We start from the raw sequence: 17,416 nt of genomic DNA on the forward strand, positions 1-17,416 counted from the left end.
CAAAATTTCATAGTTACGATCCGAAAGTTCCAAAATTTTCGTATTGAAACGATCGTTTGCGAATGGCTAAATTTTCAGATTCGAACGATTGTAAATGGTGGGAAAACCTTTCTGACTTTAAACCTTTAGTGCATGATTTTGGAAGACTCTCATAGGACTCAATGGCACTCAGCAGCTCCAACCTGGCCCAAGAAAAGTCACGATAACGAAGCTTGAATGAATCCAAAACTTTTGTACTTGTTGCGACAAATACGATTTTGTCGCACAAATTGTTGTGCAAATTGTCGCAAAGTACAAAAAAGTTGTAAACTTTAGAAAAAATATGTATTTTTCGTATTTGGACCTGTCATAATAAATGTGCCCCATAGTATCAAAAAACTATGCAGCAGTGTATAGGGGCTACTGTGTATGGGGGACACTGTGTGGGGGGGGATACTGTGTATGGGGGGGCTACTCTGTATGGGGGGGGCACCTGTGTATGGGGGGGCTACTGTGTATGGGGGACACTGTGTGGGGGACACTGTGGGAGGGTCTACTCTGTATGGGGGGCATCTGTGTATGGGGGGGCTACTGTGTATGGGGGGCTACTGTGTATGGGGGCACTGTGTATGGGGGGGGCAAAACTGGTACATAGTTATAACTCACTTATAACTGACTGCCTTCTCTCTATATTTGTATTTTATATGTAGGAGTTGCTATATTGTTTTTCTTTAGGTAGTACAGTATGAGGGTATAGCACATTTGCGTCTGATCCCGCCATTTCATATATATATAAAAGGAGTATTTTTTTTAAAAATGGGGAGTGGCAATTGGGGCGTGGCCACACAAAGTGGGCGTGGTCAAAAAATCTTTTTGTCCCTCTTTTCATTTTTTTTTAATGTTGGGAGGTATGGACAGGGCGTCTCTTATGACATATAAGGGGTTTCTGCCCAGTCAATATCTGTATGACACAGGGTCAGGGAATGATTTGGCACCAGGGTTGCCATCTGCCTGCTATTTTACCAGCCTGGCCGGTTCCCTGATGCTGATGTTAATAGGAAAAAAGGTTAAAAAAAAACAGGGAAGCTTGTATTTTTCTCCAAAAAGGTGGCAACCCTATTTGTCAGGTTTAAAAATCGCATCCAGCCAAAGTTGCCTGGAGTGTTGATTCAGTCATTTCCTGATGGTAACTGTACAAGCACATAATGATCATCACAAACCAATAAGCTATGATTCAATCATCCAGACGTGGCTCACTGTGCCCTATGAGTTTGCTTAAACATCCAGCAATGCCATGTACACTAGCTTTAAGCAGGTACTACTGCAAACTTCACTGCCACTTTGTGAAAATCCAGGATGGTTCTTTTAATGACTACACTACTCCATAACGTAACTAAAAAAGCCTCGCATGCGCCTACATCTACAAAAATATACAAAATTACATTAGTCACGTATTAGTTATCCACGTCTCCTCTCACAAACGAATCGCATCCGGTGTAGAGTTTTATCTATATGACTACATTTCCCGCGATTCAATCAGAAAGAATTACTTCCGGTCTTTTTGCTTCTGGTTTCTAATGCGCTTGCGCACTAAGGGGACCGGGCCTAGTGCGCTGCGGTGAAATTTTGCCGGTTCAAAGCCTCCAAATATACGGCAAGCAGCGGTCCCTTGGAGGTGAGTGTTTGGGGTAAAGCCCGCCTTGTGTATTCCGGTTCTTTTCTCCTAATCTCCCATTGTATCTTGGCTGTGTCCTATGTTTTAACGCGTTTGTTTGGACCGGAATTGTCGAGCTATAGACCCGGGCCTTACATCACCCCGCCTGGCTTCCCCCTAACCCTTTCGGGCCTATCTATACGTGAGGCAGAGCGGAACACAACTTCCGTTGTTTCGTTCCAGATAGACTATGAGACTGCTGTGTATTTTCTTGTACTTTGCTATAAGCAACATTGCGGATTTCCCCGCATCATTTGATGTTGTTGGGGGCGCCTTATTCCTCTTGTCGCAGTAGTTGTTGAAGCCGCAGTGTGCGCCCATTCTGAAGGCTTATGGCTTCGGGTTCCTGGGCGAGGGCGCAGGCGGCTGCTCCGGGGAGCCCATATTGCTGCAGTCTATTCCCAGCTTAGTACAGGGGATCCGGCGCCAGACGTGCCCAGCACAGCCAAAATGTGGCAGTAATGGTGGTAAAAAGGGAGATCTGAGATGTTTTCCTCTGCTGATCTTTCCTAGAAATGCTAGTGTTCGTGTTTTGGGGTGGGGGTATTCGTGCTTTGTTGGGGGAATGTTATAACCTGGCCATCTCAGTAACTTAGTCTCCTGCTGCACTGTGGGCTTATTTTGATTGCTGACTCTTTATTTAAAAAATTCTGTGCTTTGTTTGTTCCCTATTCCCTCCAGTAGACCTTACAGTGCCCACATCTTGTCTCCCTAATTATATGGAACCATAGCTATTGTCCCTTGTCTGTCTGTACCCCACTTGTACCTTTCATATTACATCTTATTTCTGTCATCTGATTTTACAGCACCCCATTTGTTCCCTTTTTTATATTTTATTTTGCCTCGACCTTAGCGTAATATCCATAGCTTAATTCACGCGCTCCAGTTTTTTTTTTTGCTGCCTCTCATTAACATTGCTGTGTTAGTTTTGTTTAATTTTCTTTAATTCGTTTATACATATTTTGACCCAATACTATGTTTTTTATTGAGTTACTCTCATTTTCCTTGTATAAAAGCTTTTCTTTTTGTTCCTCAGGCTAGAAAATGAGCAGCTCAGAGGAGGTGTCCTGGATTAGCTGGTTTTGTGGTTTAAGAGGCAATGAATTTTTCTGTGAGGTGAGTCTTACTTAAAGATCTTTTCTTTGAGAGAAATAATAACTGTTAATCACAAAATCACTGACAGAAACCTACCAGGTTAGTGAAATAAATAGCTGTAAAAAACACTCCACTTCATCATATAGAAAAAAAATACTACCTCCTACTGCTGTTTTATTCTTGCTGATGTTCTTTCAGCCTCTCTTATCTCACACCCCTCCTGAAAAGAAAATTACTCCTCTTTCTGAAAAATGTATCTCGGCACTGCTTTGTATAGTCAAAAATCATAATGCTTGTGTGTGTTGTTTAGACCAAATTAAATACATTTGCAATATAAACCCATTAAAAATTAACTATCATTTTTTAAATAGAAGCCTTTGTATTTTGCATCTTTTGCTATTCCCCTAAAATGAGCTACAGTTAGCTTTGCCGTCTGATTTATATAGAACAACATTTGTTATAGTGCTTTCCTATCTTAGGGCTATATATAAACACTCGGTTAAGATTTTGACTTTATTTCCCCTTTTAATAGTGCTTTTTATTTAATCAGCTGTAAGGATTTATTCCTACCCGCTTGCCTTTCAGCTCAGTCAAGATTTGACTGTTCCACCTTTTCATTTCCAGCAGAATTACCTCTCCATTTGCAGTTACTGCAGGTAGAACACTTACATTGTATAATTGTACAAAAATAATTAAGAAGCCATTTTTGTGCAATTACATTGTGTTTTATCTTTGGCATTTAATATTGTCTGCAATGGAAAGGAATTTTTCACCATTTTGTCGCCACAACAAAATGCAGGTGACAAAATGCCAGTCGTTGCATTAAAGGACATGTAAACCCTTTATTTTCCTACCATAAAGGTTGGACACATCTTCCTCACACCAACTGAACCATATGTACTGCATATATCGCCTTTGTTCACATATTTTTCTAAAACAAATAGGAGCTTTTACCCATCAGTTTCCCTCTGACACATAAGCATATTTCTCTAGCAGTGTGCACAGCTAGAGCAGTGTTTTTATGAAAACCAGTGATGACCTCTCTTCATTGGCTGCTAGACTGGAGGGTGTGTTTGGTAATTTGAATTAAGAGCTAAGCATGCCCAGTAGCCAACAGCCAAAGTCATTTCCGAAGGAAGAGTAGGTTAGAGGAGGAGAAGGAATCCCAAGTTATCAAGGGGCTGCTGCAGCCTTACAATAGCCTTACAATACCTTTGAACAACCAGAATCACAGGTATTTACATGTCCTTTGAGGGGCAGCCTATTAAATATTACATCTGGTTTTCTAAAGATGTTGCTTTGCTGACATACTTTCTTTTTTAGGTGGATGAAGACTATATCCAGGATAAGTTTAACTTGACAGGACTCAATGAGCAGGTCCCTCACTATAGACAGGCACTGGACATGATACTGGACCTTGAACCTGGTGAGAATATCTCCCATTGTGACTTCAGCTAACTTAATATGCATGCCATCATAGGCATAGTAAACATTATCTTTTTATTAGAACTGGTTATATCCAGCTGTACTTTACAGTTGCCTTCACCAGTCAGAAATGGCGAGCCTTTGTCAAGTCTCTATTGCAGGGACAGAGCTGTGTTTTCTGTATAGTACATTCTTTTTATCTTTATCATTTGTTTACGTGAATTTTGTGCAGTTTTTCTTTTTAGAGTATCAGCTATATTATACTATACCAACAATTTTTAGATTTGCATCTTGTAAAATCTTCCCAACCACCGTGTTTATCTCCTGCTCTTTTTATAAGTGTCCATATTGAAGAATTGTTTCTAAGTTTACATTGAATATTGACATGCCCAGCTGTCCTTGCTTATTTATATGTGCAAACAATGGTCCCTTTTACACCAAATCTGTTTTTATTTCTCTGCTTTTCTCATGCAGATGAGGAATTGGAAGATAATCCCAATCAAAGTGACCTCATTGAACAAGCCGCAGAGATGTTATATGGACTGATCCATGCCCGTTACATACTGACTAACCGTGGCATTGCCCAGATGGTGAGAGTGTTGTTGATAATGATATTATTTTAGGCAGCTGTATTTTTAGTTTTTAATGTTAATGATAAAAATACTGCTGACTGGCTATTTATAGTGTTTCCAAATTCACTTTGGTATATGAAATGTTTAGAAGCATGCAGGCTCAAGGGGCACAGTTTTTACATGCTTATTTACCAGCAAGTTAATATCCACAGCAGTGCTTTCTGTAGTTACATTTATAATTAGCCCTATTTCCACAACGATTAGATGCAGAAATAATACTGAATTAGCAATTTTATATGTTTGTAATTAAGTATTCTGTTACTGATTTTTCCATGCATTAGCAATTTTATATGTTTGTAATTAAGTATTCTGTTACTGATTTTTCCATGCTTGTGGATTTAGAGTATAGGGAGAAGGAATTTCTCTAAGGGATGATGTGGGGGGGGGGCACAACCTGCAGTCTGTAGCACCATGGGGGGGTCATTATTTCAGATACCCATTCAAACCAATGAGTAGAGCTGCAGCTTTTTTGACTTTGATAGGGGTCACATGAGTTAATCAATTATTTGCTGGCTTACTCTGTATATTTTGGGTCACTCCCACTTGTTAGTAGCTTGTTCTCCCTAGAGTGATTGGGATTAGGGTATATGCTATTATGAACTGGTGCTGTCCTTCATGGTGTAATGTTAGAATGTTAGCTTCATTTCTTTGAGTATTTTATGCATTGACGACAAGGCACTCCATAAAGAGCAAATACCCTATCCGATAGAAACTGGGAAACTTTTGGTTGTGTATTTTTTTTTTTATAATCTTTTTTTTTATTGCTTTTAATGCAAACTAACAAAATAAAGCAGCTCTTCCTCCTTCCACCTTCGCTTTTGGAAGGACTAAGGACAGGCGTATGCGCAGTAGAGTGAAAAGCCGACTTCTCTGTTAAAGTTCGGTTTTTCACTCTACTGCGCGCGACGGAAGGAGGAAGTGCTGCAGGTAACCCGGGCTGGTGCTGTTCTCTCCTAACAGGGGCACCAGCCTGGGGTAGAAGGTAAGCGATTTAAGTCACTTGGGGTGCCTAACATTTTGGCACCCCCAAGTGACTTTGCCTTTCCTTCTCCTTTAAGATGCCCCAGTAGCTCCCCATCTTCTTTTCTGCTGATTCCCTGCACATGCTCTGTGCTGCTGTCAGTTACTGAGCATAGGGACCAACTCACAATATATTGTATATACAGAATAAAAATGTCACAATATATTGCAGATTAGTAATTTATTCAGATTCATAATACTTGGTAGCTCTGAATCCAGTGCAGTTAGCGTCAGAAATAATCAGCATCACCCTCTATGACAGGTGAACCTTTATTTTCTGCTTGATCATTTGTGACGACCCCTAAGCTTGGCTTCCCAACAGCTGCCCAGAGCCCACTGAGCATGTGTGTCACAGACCCTTTCCAAGATGGGGAGCTCCTGTGACAACTGTGAGATGCCCTATATATTTTTGGAACACTGACTGAATAGCTTTCCAGATGTTATCTCAGATTTCCCATCAGAAGCGTTCTGTATTCCTGAAAAGCATATGGTTTAGTGATAGAGCATCCTTGGGATTGGTTACATGCAGAGTTTGTCCTCTAAAATCAGAATGCTAGGGCTGCATTATGTACTTAATGATGCCGTCTCAGATATTCTGGCACATGTACTTCATATCAGTGCTGAATGGACAGTGATCAAACTTGGCTGGAACTAAATGTGCTTCAAGTTGCAATAACCTAAAAATAATTTTTGCTTCTACTTTTGCTTCTTTGCCTGAGCTGACTTAAAGTCTCTACCTAGAATTGGGGTATAACTTTTAGCTTTTTGGAAGTTATTTCATGTGAAAGACAAAGCAATACAGTTGTTAGATACTGTGTTTAATCACGGTAGTCACAATATTTTAACTACTACACTAATAACCTAAATAAAATTGTATTGTATTTCCTCAAGCCTGTTTTCTATGTATTTCTGTGCAGCTGGAGAAATATCAACAGGGCGATTTTGGCTACTGTCCCAGAGTATACTGTGAGAACCAGCCCATGCTACCTATTGGTAAGGATTGTATGGCAGTGCAAACAAATGATTTGCCCTAATTACTTTCTCTGTTTTTCCTCTTTTTTATTTTGGTCCTTATTCCTCTAAATTTTCAATTCTGCAAAATGTAGCAACAGGCATTTTGCGGGTTTTCACACTATTGTCCTAGCCTAGAGTACATATTCAGAGGCAAAAAATGAGCAGTGGTATATTAAACCAAAAAGGGATATTTATATTTTAATCAGGCTATTTTGCAGTGTTCTTGCAGACCCAAGAGCTATTTTCTTGTACTAAATAAAATACACATTTTTAAAAAAATTGGTTATGCATTATTTGTTGTGTAGGGTTTGTTTACTATATGAATTAAAAACACATATTGCAGGTTCCCCACTGCTGTTCCTGCTTCACTACTCATTACTGAACTGATCGGCAACCTTGTTAATGAACTCTCACTTGTCCCACCCCAATAACCTTCTACCGCACTGGGCAACGTGCACAGTAGCCCTGAAGGCAATGACAGTACAGTGGTTCCTGTACTGTATGACAAGCATGCCTGTCAATTTGTTAGCAGATGAAGGTGAATCTGCAATATGCATATAGTAAAGAAACCAACATCATAATCCATTCCAGTTTAGAAGCTTAAAGTGCACCTGTCATCCAGACATTAAAAGAGGTATAATAAAAGTCCTTTTCAAATTAAACCTAAAACCCACATTCATTTTTATAATTAACACATTCAAACCCATTATAAAGGCATTTAAAAATCCCAGCTGTCAGTCATATATTGCTTGCCCCACCTCTATGCCTTAGGCATAGAGGCAGGGCAGACAATAACTTTAGCTTTCTGTTCAGCACTACCTAGATGTCACTGCACATCTCACTTTCCCCCTCCCTCCTCATCATCTAATTGGGTAGCCAGTGCAAGGGCCTGGGTATCTGGTCCCCCATTCTGGTGCATAAACAAAATTTTGGCATGATACAAAGTCTTCATAACAGTGTTTACAAAATGGAGCCTGCCTGCTTGCTTTGATTGAGTTATTCCAAGACTTAAACAAGATTTATATTATTTATATAGCGTAAGTAAAGTTTATTTTGCTTAACTAACAATATAGAAAATAGTTATGTCTTAGGGTGACCGGTCCCCTTTAAGCAGTGACAATTCTTAGTAAACCACCCTTTTAAGAAAATCTAAATGAAAATGTTTTAGAAGATGGAATTCAAAGCCACACACCCCTGCTTTTGATGACTACAACTTTTGGCATTACCTGCCATTAATTTTCCCTCTAAATTCTATGTGGATATGCTTGCAGCTGTTTCATTGTGTACTTTTTACCTGTGACATTTTTGTCCAATAACTATATAATAATCTTTTACTGGGAATATCACTGGGGTATATACAATATTTGCCCCAGAGAATAAAATGTCAGTATTTTTCAGATGCTTTTTAAAATGAGGTTGTGTTATGTACAACTGGCCTACATTCTGTGGTATTCACATGGTTCTCTATATCTTTTATCATGAATAAACTATTTATGTTTTAAGGGAAGGCATTTATACCATGCATGTTCCAAACTACATTTTATAAGTGTTATCATTGTCAGTCAGGCTAATTTATCACTTTAGGAACTCCACCACTGACTTGACATGCTCCTTATATTTAAAGTCAACAATTTTCTGCAAAACTAATAAAGGTATAGTTTAGTTTGTGATTTAAAAATATTATAATGCAATTTGATTTACAAAGGTTGAACAAAAAGGGCAGCTGTTTTTGTAAACTTCTAAGGATCATCAATGTCTGTTAAGCTGATATATAACTTCCTCCTAAATCTGTTCTATTTTTGCTATCCTAAAGCAGCGTGGGCCCTGTTTGCTGTATTGATGTTCTTGGCACATTGTTCAGTGTATTAGTAATTTAGTCAGTCTGTAACTTTCCTTCTTTAGCGAATAACAAGGTTACAATCACTGAGGGGTGCCAAAATGTCAGGCGATACCCCAGGTTGGTGCTCCTGCTAGCAGAAAACTGTACCGGCCTGGGGTACCTCTGAGCCAGTGATCCCCTTCCTTCTGTCTCTGCACCACTTGCGCATGTGCAATAGATTGAAAAGCTGAACTTTAACAAAAAAAGCTGCCTGTTTCACTCTTCTGTGCATGCGCGGGCCCCAGGATTGCAAAGGAAGAACAGGATGAAGAGGATTGCGTGTGTGCAGTACCCCAAGCCAGTGCAGTTTTCTCCTAACAGGAGCACCGGCCCAGGGTAGTTAGGTAAGTCATTACAATTACTGGGGACTTCCTAACACTTGGCAGCCCCCCAGTGATTGTGCCTTTTCCTTCTAAAGTGAGGTGGCCTGAACTAAAATGCAACAGCCACCAATCTAAATCTATGTGGGAGGTTAAGGGACCAATTTATTAAAATCTGAGATTGTGCTTTATCACAGTTTTAAAGCTCAAACATACTCACATTTGTGTTTATTCAGACTCAAGCAATTAACAGTTGGTTAATGAAAAAAAATGCAAATTTGAATAAAAAGTGGAAGCGTATTTGAAGATTCCAAGCAACTTTATTTTAGTTTACATTTATCAAATCATTTAATCTTTACACCGTCGTTGAAAATGAATAGTACAATATGGGTTTTGTTTTCAGTTGTGATTATGCCATTTGAGATTTCTCTTAAATAACCTAGCTTTAAGATTGAACATGTAATTTTTTTTTCTAACATTTGAAAATTGACAAATCTGCCTTCCTGTGTTGAGACACAAAAGAAAGGGGGTCTGTGCCCTCTAGTGGGTACAGTTTAATTTGTATAACTATTTTAGGGTTCATGCAACATTATTCCTATATATTTTACTAGGTCTTTCAGATATTCCTGGGGAAGCTATGGTAAAGCTGTATTGTCCTAAGTGTATGGATGTTTACACACCCAAATCCTCACGCCATCATCACACCGATGGAGCATATTTTGGCACTGGATTTCCTCACATGCTCTTTATGGTTCACCCTGAGTATAGGCCCAAGAGGCCAGCCAATCAGTTTGTTCCAAGGTAAGATGCAGATTGTGTTTGTTATTGTAATACAAACAGTTCAAACTGAACTGAGATTTATTTAGCCGGATGGATTTGTTAAAGAGAGACATTAGAAAGCTGTGTTCTAGAAAGAAGAATCATTCATGGGAACTGTCCATGATGTAAACCTTTTATTTGTTTTAATTTTATATAATAAATGTTTGTTATTTCTGAATAAACATGGAAAGAAATCACCAGTGCTCGGTCTAATCCACGTTGTGGCATTGGCCAGCTGCTAGAAGCATCCTTGTACCCATGCTTAGTCTAACCCACATTCTGGAGTTGACCAACTTCTAAAATGATAGACATTATTTATATACAAAAAAGAGAGAGTGCCAGCACTAAGTTTGCCCTTAAAAATAATTCTTACAAAAAATGGTGTCATTAGGTTAGGTTATGGTTTAGTTGAGGAAGGGAGCAACCCATGATATGTGACCGCACATATAGAAGTATATTGAAAATGGAATTTTAACCATTTAGTGTTAAAACCAACCATTTAATTCAGCAAATCTCCAGTATAGGTGGAAGTCTGAATGAATCAGATTCACTTAAATTCTCCAAGATGTTATATAGATCCTGGCCATTCATGACTAGCCTCCCCTGTCCTATAAATCCTACATATCAGTAATGGAACCTGTAAGTAGGGATGCACCAAATCCAGGATTTGGTTCGGGATTCTGCCTTTTTCAGCAGGGTTTTTATTCGTCTAAATCCACAGTCCTGGCTGAACCAATAATATGCTAATTAGGATTAGGAAGGGTTAAATGTCCATGTGAACACGGAAGTGAAAAATTCTTCGCTCAGAGACTTTTACCTTTTGGATTTAGTCCAATATTTGGCCAAATCCATCGGGATGGATTTGAGGGTTCAGCCGAAACCAAAAAACCTGGGTTCAGTGCATCCCTACTTGTAACCTAGAGCATTACTCTCATCACAGTACTCCATCAGTGTCATGATGGAGGGTAAATCTGTGAGGGTAAAAAATGTTACGATTATGTAATTTTTCTCTTTCGCATGAATATACATGACTCACTTTGTTGACAGGGAGAATATTTTTGAACAGTTCATTTATGCTTCATTCTTATAAAAGAATTAAGCTCTTGGTAGGATATTGTTCATACTTTACTGGTGCGCCTCTTCTGTCTTTTTAAATTCTCATTGTGTCTCTCCTTCTTTCTCTAGGTTATATGGCTTCAAAATCCACCCTATGGCATACCAGCTTCAGCTACAAGCAGCCAGCAACTTTAAAAGTCCTGTGAAGACTATGCGTTGAGTATTGCCCATTAAATGGTTTATACATGGGGTCTGCACACCCCATAAACCTCATTTCCTTCCTTCCATTGACAATGAAAAATGTTTGTTTCGGTGTATTATTTGCTCACAATTTTGATTTTAGTCCCGTTTAAAGTGTATTACTGCAATTTACGGTTGTGGTTAAATAAAATTATAAAGAATTGTTGCTTTTTTTTTTTTTTTTCCCCAGGAAAATACTTCTGCAAAAAATAATGTAGGTACAGGTATGGGATACATTACAATCCTATGGGGTTAAATGATCATTAGTAGAGTATAGAGATCCAACTTATCCTAGGTTGACCAGATCACTTTCAGGGACATGCCTAATACATACATGTTGCAGGGCAGCAGTGATTGCGTTTGAAATAAACTGCAATCCACACGGAACAATTTTGTTCATAAAAAATTAACAATACAGGACAACTTGATTAAAAAAAAAATCTGTAGACATTTAAATAACTCTGTATTGAGGTGCTGTATACCTTTTCTTTTGTACCGTCACTCTTCATGCACTTTAACATTTTAAATAGATAAAATCAATCAAAACAATTTAAAAAAAAAAAAAGTGAAACTGCGATTGGTTCAGCCCTGCTGAATATGTTTTGTTGTCCCCAAACTTAAGTGATCTGGTCACACCACCTTATCAAGAAAGTCCCAGGTCTGTACTATATTTGTTTCTCTAATCATTTACATGCATTTATCATTTGCTGCCAGCAGGTGTCACTCATTGGCAGCCAACTTTTAAATGGAAAAAAATTCCTTTTTAACATGAAAATTTATTCACACCCAAGTACATAGGAAACCATGTTACTCATAAGCAATTTACCAACATCCCTTAGACCCACAATTTAATGCAACCCCACCATTACTTTGCTAGCAATGGATTCTGGGGCTTGAAGACTTGTGCACCACCCGCTATGGAAAGCAGTAAGGAGTAACATATTAGGGGAGATGGGGTGCCTTCGAACAGGAAGAGCCTACATGGTTTCCTTTCGATCTTATTTTTTTCTCCACAAACAAACATTTCAGATTTCAGTGTTTATTCAAGTTTTCTACATGGGCCCAAATAAAAGATATCAATGAGGCAACCAACTGGGACTACATTAATTAATGTTAGGTTTGTGCTGCTACTATCTCTGGCTTACCTTGCAGACTACTTATTTTCTGCATGTGTTTAATTGTACTGAATAAATGGATTAAAAACATTTTCTTGTCAACATGCAGTGCTTCTAGTTAATATGAACAAGAGATGAAACTGGGAATGTGGTGGTGCTTTTATCACCACTACCCCACAGTACCCACTGTTAAATTCTACATGTGCCACTGCCCTTAGTTTTGGCTAAACTTACTATTGTTTTTAGTCTGCTTCTTACATCTTTCTTTGTTTATCCACATAGCTGGGCTCTTTTATTTCCCCAGTAACCAGGTACAAAGCTAATATTTGGGTTTATCTGAAAATTTACTTATGTGCCAGTGTCTTAGGACCCAATCCACAAAACACTTATAAGGAGCTTCAAGCTGTGCTTTGTGGGTGAAAAATATGTGCCTTGTTCAAAACATTGATGCTTTATATGGCTTACAGTGCACAAAAATCTGAGTAACTATAATTGAAAGGAATTGCAGTATATCATGCATCCTTTTTTTAAAGTTTGGGACCCATAGTTGTGCTTGCAACCACAAAAGGAGCCATATACAGTGGATATAAAAAGTCTACACACCCATGATAAAATAAAATGTCAGGTTCCTGTGTTCACAAATGAGACCAAGATAAATCATTTCAGAACTTTTTCCACCTTTAACCCTTTGGGCGCCAAGCACGTAGCTCCTACGTGCTGCTATAAAAAGGCGTTGAATGCCCAGCACGTAGGAGCTACGTTTTATTTACCTTTCGCTTGTTCTCTGCGCTCGCTGCTTAGTCCGAGCGCAGAGAACAAGCGGAAGGTAAGGAACCCCCTAGACAACGCGCAGAGGGGGGTTACTAGTGGCCCCTGGGGCGCGATCGCCCAGGGGCCCCATAGAAAAAGTCGGGCACGTATATTCTATGTGCCCGACTTTTTCTCCTCTCTCCCTTCCTTCCTGCGCGCCCCCCTCCGCCCCCCTGCTTCCTGTTACTCACCATTTCTGCTGCTGTGGCTGCATCTTCTGCCTGCGTCTGATCTTCAGCGATTCCAGCGATCTGCAGCTCCATGGATCCCAGGTATGTGCTACTTACACACACAAACACACATACACACACATATTACACTAATACACACTTATACTCACACTTACACACACACACATACATTTTCACACATTCATAGCACTTATTACACTCAGTTACTTGCACACACACATGCACACAAAACACATTTTGCCATGTGTACACACTCACTCACTCACTCACTTTTGTAATTTTTTTTTTTTTTTTATCGCATCGTTTTTATTCCTGCCTAAAAAAAATGTTTTATTGCCATTGCGTATAGCGTATTCGCTAACCGCACTGCGCAATACATTTTGTGTATTATTTTGGTGTTTTTTATTACATTTTCTGTGATTTTGGTGCCATTTTATTGCCTTTTTTAGTTATGCATAGTTGTTGTTTGCTTTACTTTGTCTGTAAACCTAATTTGCCCAAGCCAGAATACTCAAACTGTGATTCTATTGCAGATATCACTAGGAAAAAAAAAAAACATTGATTTTAGTTTTTTGGGGGGGGGATTTTAGCGATTTTACTGCATTTCATATTGTTCTTTGTTACTTGTCTAGCACATGGACATTTTGTCTGCTGTATTTCAATTTGGCTTCCTCTGTGCCCCACATAGTTTAGTAAATCTATGCATATTGGGCATCAAACTGTTCAGTAGACCCCTGGCATTCATATTTAGGGTGTTTTAGGTTGGTACGTTATGAAATGTGGGGTACATAATGGGGCAAAATGCAAGCTTTGTGACGATTTTCAGAAATGTTATAAAAACCGTTCTGTTTAGCATAGCTTTGTAGTTTGGTAGTTTGCAGTAGAAAGATGTATTTACCCATTTTTGTTTTGTCAGAATGTGTACTTTCAGAAAATGTATGGTTTTCTAGGGTTTCTGTACTGTTAGGGGTTCTTATGGCACATAATACACATACCGGGTGCAAAAATTGCACGAGCCGGAGCGTCATTCGTGAAAACTCATATGCACTATTTTCATTTGGGTGCCCCTGTACTCCGCATAGTTTAGTAAATCTATGCATATAGGGCATCAAACTGTTCAGTAGACCCCTGGCATTCATATTTAGAGTGTTTTATGTTTATACGTTACAAATTGTGGGGGTACATAATGAGGTAAAATGCAAGCTTTGTGACGATTTTCAGAAATGTCATAAAAACCGTTCTGTTTAGTGTAGCTTTGTAGTTTGGTAGTTTGCAGTAGAAAGATGTATTTACCCATTTTTGTTTTGTCAGAATGTCTACTTTCAGAAAATGTATGGTTTTCTAGGGTTTCTGTACTGTTAGGGGTTCTTATGGCACATAATACACATACCGGGTGCAAAAACTGCACGAGCCGGAGCGTCATTCGTGAAAACTCATATGCACTATTTTCATTTGGGTGCCCCTGTACTCCGCATAGTTTAGTAAATCTATGCATATGGGGCATCAAACTGTTCAGTAGACCCCTGGCATTCATATTTAGAGTGTTTTATGTTTATACGTTACAAATTGTGGGGGTACATAATGAGGTAAAATGCAAGCTTTGTGACGATTTTCAGAAATGTCATAAAAACCGTTCTGTTTAGCATAGCTTTGTAGTTTGGTAGTTTGTAGTAGAAAGATGTATTTACCCATTTTTGTTTTGTCAGAATGTGTACTTTCAGAAAATGTATGGTTTTCTAGGGTTTCTGTACTGTTAGGGGTTCTTATGGCACATAATACACATACCGGGTGCAAAAACTGCACGAGCCGGAGCGTCATTCGTGAAAATGAATATGCACTATTTTTATTTGGGGGCCCCTGTACTCCGCATAGTTTAGTAAATCTATGCATATAGGGCATCAAACTGTTCAGTAGACCTTAGGTGTTCCTAGTTGGGGTGATTTTCCTTTTGTAGGCAAGAAATTGTGTGAGATAAATGCGGCAAATTGCAACATTTTTAGGCGATTTTCTGAAATGTCATAGAAACCACTAGCTTTAGGAAAGCTTTGCAGATTGATACTTTTGTGTAGAAAGGACTCTTTACCCATGTTGGATTTGTCTGAACGTGTACTTTCCAAAAATATATGGCTTTCAGGGGTTACCCTACATTTCTGCAGTTTCTATCCCACATAAAAACTGCCATGTGTTTATGAATTAGGTAAAGGTAAGCCATGAAATTAGTGTGCACTAGGTATATTTTGGGGTCTCTAAGTGCCATGTGCTTTGATAGACCTATGTACAATGGGCATCAAACTGTTCAGTAGACCTCTGGGGTTCATATTTAGGGTGATTTATCTTGGTACCTGATCACCTATAGAAAATAAGATGCTGCATATTGGAAGTTTTGAGGTGATTTTTGGAAATGTCATAAAATTGGCAAACTTAGGAAACCTTTGCGGCTCTGTACTTTGGAGTAGAAATACATGGGTACCCATTTTAGAGTTCGGGGAATGTGTACTTTCCAAAAATATATGACTTTCTGGGGTGAGCGTACTTTTTTGTAGCATTATCCCACATATAATGATGTAAATGTGTTGATTTTGCAGAAGCTGAAATGACAGAAATGACGGATCATATGGGGGTAGGTTCATATTGGGGCCCCTACATGCCACATACTTAGGTAAACCTAAACATATTGGGCATCATACTGTTCAGTGGACCCCTGTCGTTCAAGTTCAGGGTGTTTTATCTTGGTACCTAATGATACATGGGAGATTAGATGCTGCAAACTGGAAGCTTTGAGAGGATTTTTGGAAATATTATCAAAATTGGCAACTTTAGGAAAGCTTTGCAACTTGGTACTTTGGAGTAGAAAGACATGGGTAACCATTTTAGATTCGGGGGAATGTGTACTTTCCAAAAATATATGGCTTTCTGGGGTGAGCGTACTTTTTTTGTAGCGTTGTCCCACACAAAATGATGTAAATGTATTGATTTTGCAGGAGCGGAAATGACAGAAATGGCAGATCATATGGGGTATGTTCACATTGGAGCCCCTACATGCCACATACTTAGGTAAACCTATACATATTGGGCATCAAACTGTTCAGTGGATCCCTGGCGTTCAAATTTAGGTTGTTTTACCTTGGTACCTAATACTATGTGGGAGATAAGATGCTGCAAAATGGAAGCTTTGAGGGGATTTTTGGAATTGTCATCAAAATTGCTAACTTTAGAAATGCTTTGCGGCTTGGTACTTTGGAGTAGAAAGACACAGGTAACCATTATAGATTCGGGGGGATGTGTACTTTCCAAAAATATATGGCTTTCTGGGGTGAGCGTACTTTTTTGTAGCGTTATCCCACACAAAATGATGTAAATGTGTTGATTTTGCAGAAGCTGAAATGACAGAAATGATGGATCATATGGGGTATGTTCACATTGGAGCCCCTACATGCCACATACTTAGGTAAACCTATACATATTGGGCATCAAACTGTTCAGTGGACCCCTGGAGTTCAAATTTAGGTTGTTTTACCTTAGTACCTAACACTATGTGGGAGATAAGATGCTGCAAAATGGAAGCTTTGAGGGGATTTTTGGAATTGTCATCAAAATTGCTAACTTTAGAAATGCTTTGCGGCTTGGTACTTTGGAGTAGAAAGACACAGGTAACCATTACAGATTCGAGGGGATGTGTACTTTCCAAAAATATATGGCTTTCTGGGGTGAGCGTACTTTTTTGTAGCATTATCCCACACAAAATGATGTAAATGTGTTGATTTTGCAGAAGCTGAAATGACAGAAATGACGGATCATATGGGGGTATGTTCATATTGGGGTCTCTACATGCCACATACTTAGGTAAACCTAAACATATTGGGCATCAAACTATTCAGTGGATCCCTGGCGTTCAAATTTAGGGTGTTTTACCTTGGTACCTAACACTATGTGGGAGATAAGATGCTGCAAAATGGAAGCTTTGAGGGGATTTTTGGAATTGTCATCAAAATTGCTAACTTTAGAAATGCTTTGCGGCTTGGTACTTTGGAGTAGAAAGACACGGGTACCCATTATAGATTCGGGGGGATGTGTACTTTCCAAAAATATATGGCTTTCTGGGGTTAG

At 39.0% G+C, this 17,416-nt stretch overlaps 1 protein-coding gene across 1 annotated transcript; it reads left to right on the forward strand.

The window, feature by feature from the left end:
* Positions 1 to 1,553: 1,553 nt before the first annotated feature.
* Positions 1,554 to 11,354, forward strand: csnk2b (casein kinase 2 beta). Its single transcript, NM_001005081.2, is given in 7 exon segments — positions 1,554 to 1,654; positions 2,730 to 2,809; positions 4,112 to 4,214; positions 4,688 to 4,803; positions 6,783 to 6,858; positions 9,690 to 9,879; positions 11,083 to 11,354. Coding segments are annotated over 6 exon segments (648 nt in total). The 5' UTR covers positions 1,554 to 1,654; positions 2,730 to 2,737; the 3' UTR covers positions 11,174 to 11,354.
* Positions 11,355 to 17,416: the final 6,062 nt, after the last annotated feature.

The sequence above is a fragment of the Xenopus tropicalis genome, chromosome 8 (assembly GCF_000004195.4).
Source record: "Xenopus tropicalis strain Nigerian chromosome 8, UCB_Xtro_10.0, whole genome shotgun sequence".
NCBI lineage: Eukaryota > Metazoa > Chordata > Amphibia > Anura > Pipidae > Xenopus > Xenopus tropicalis.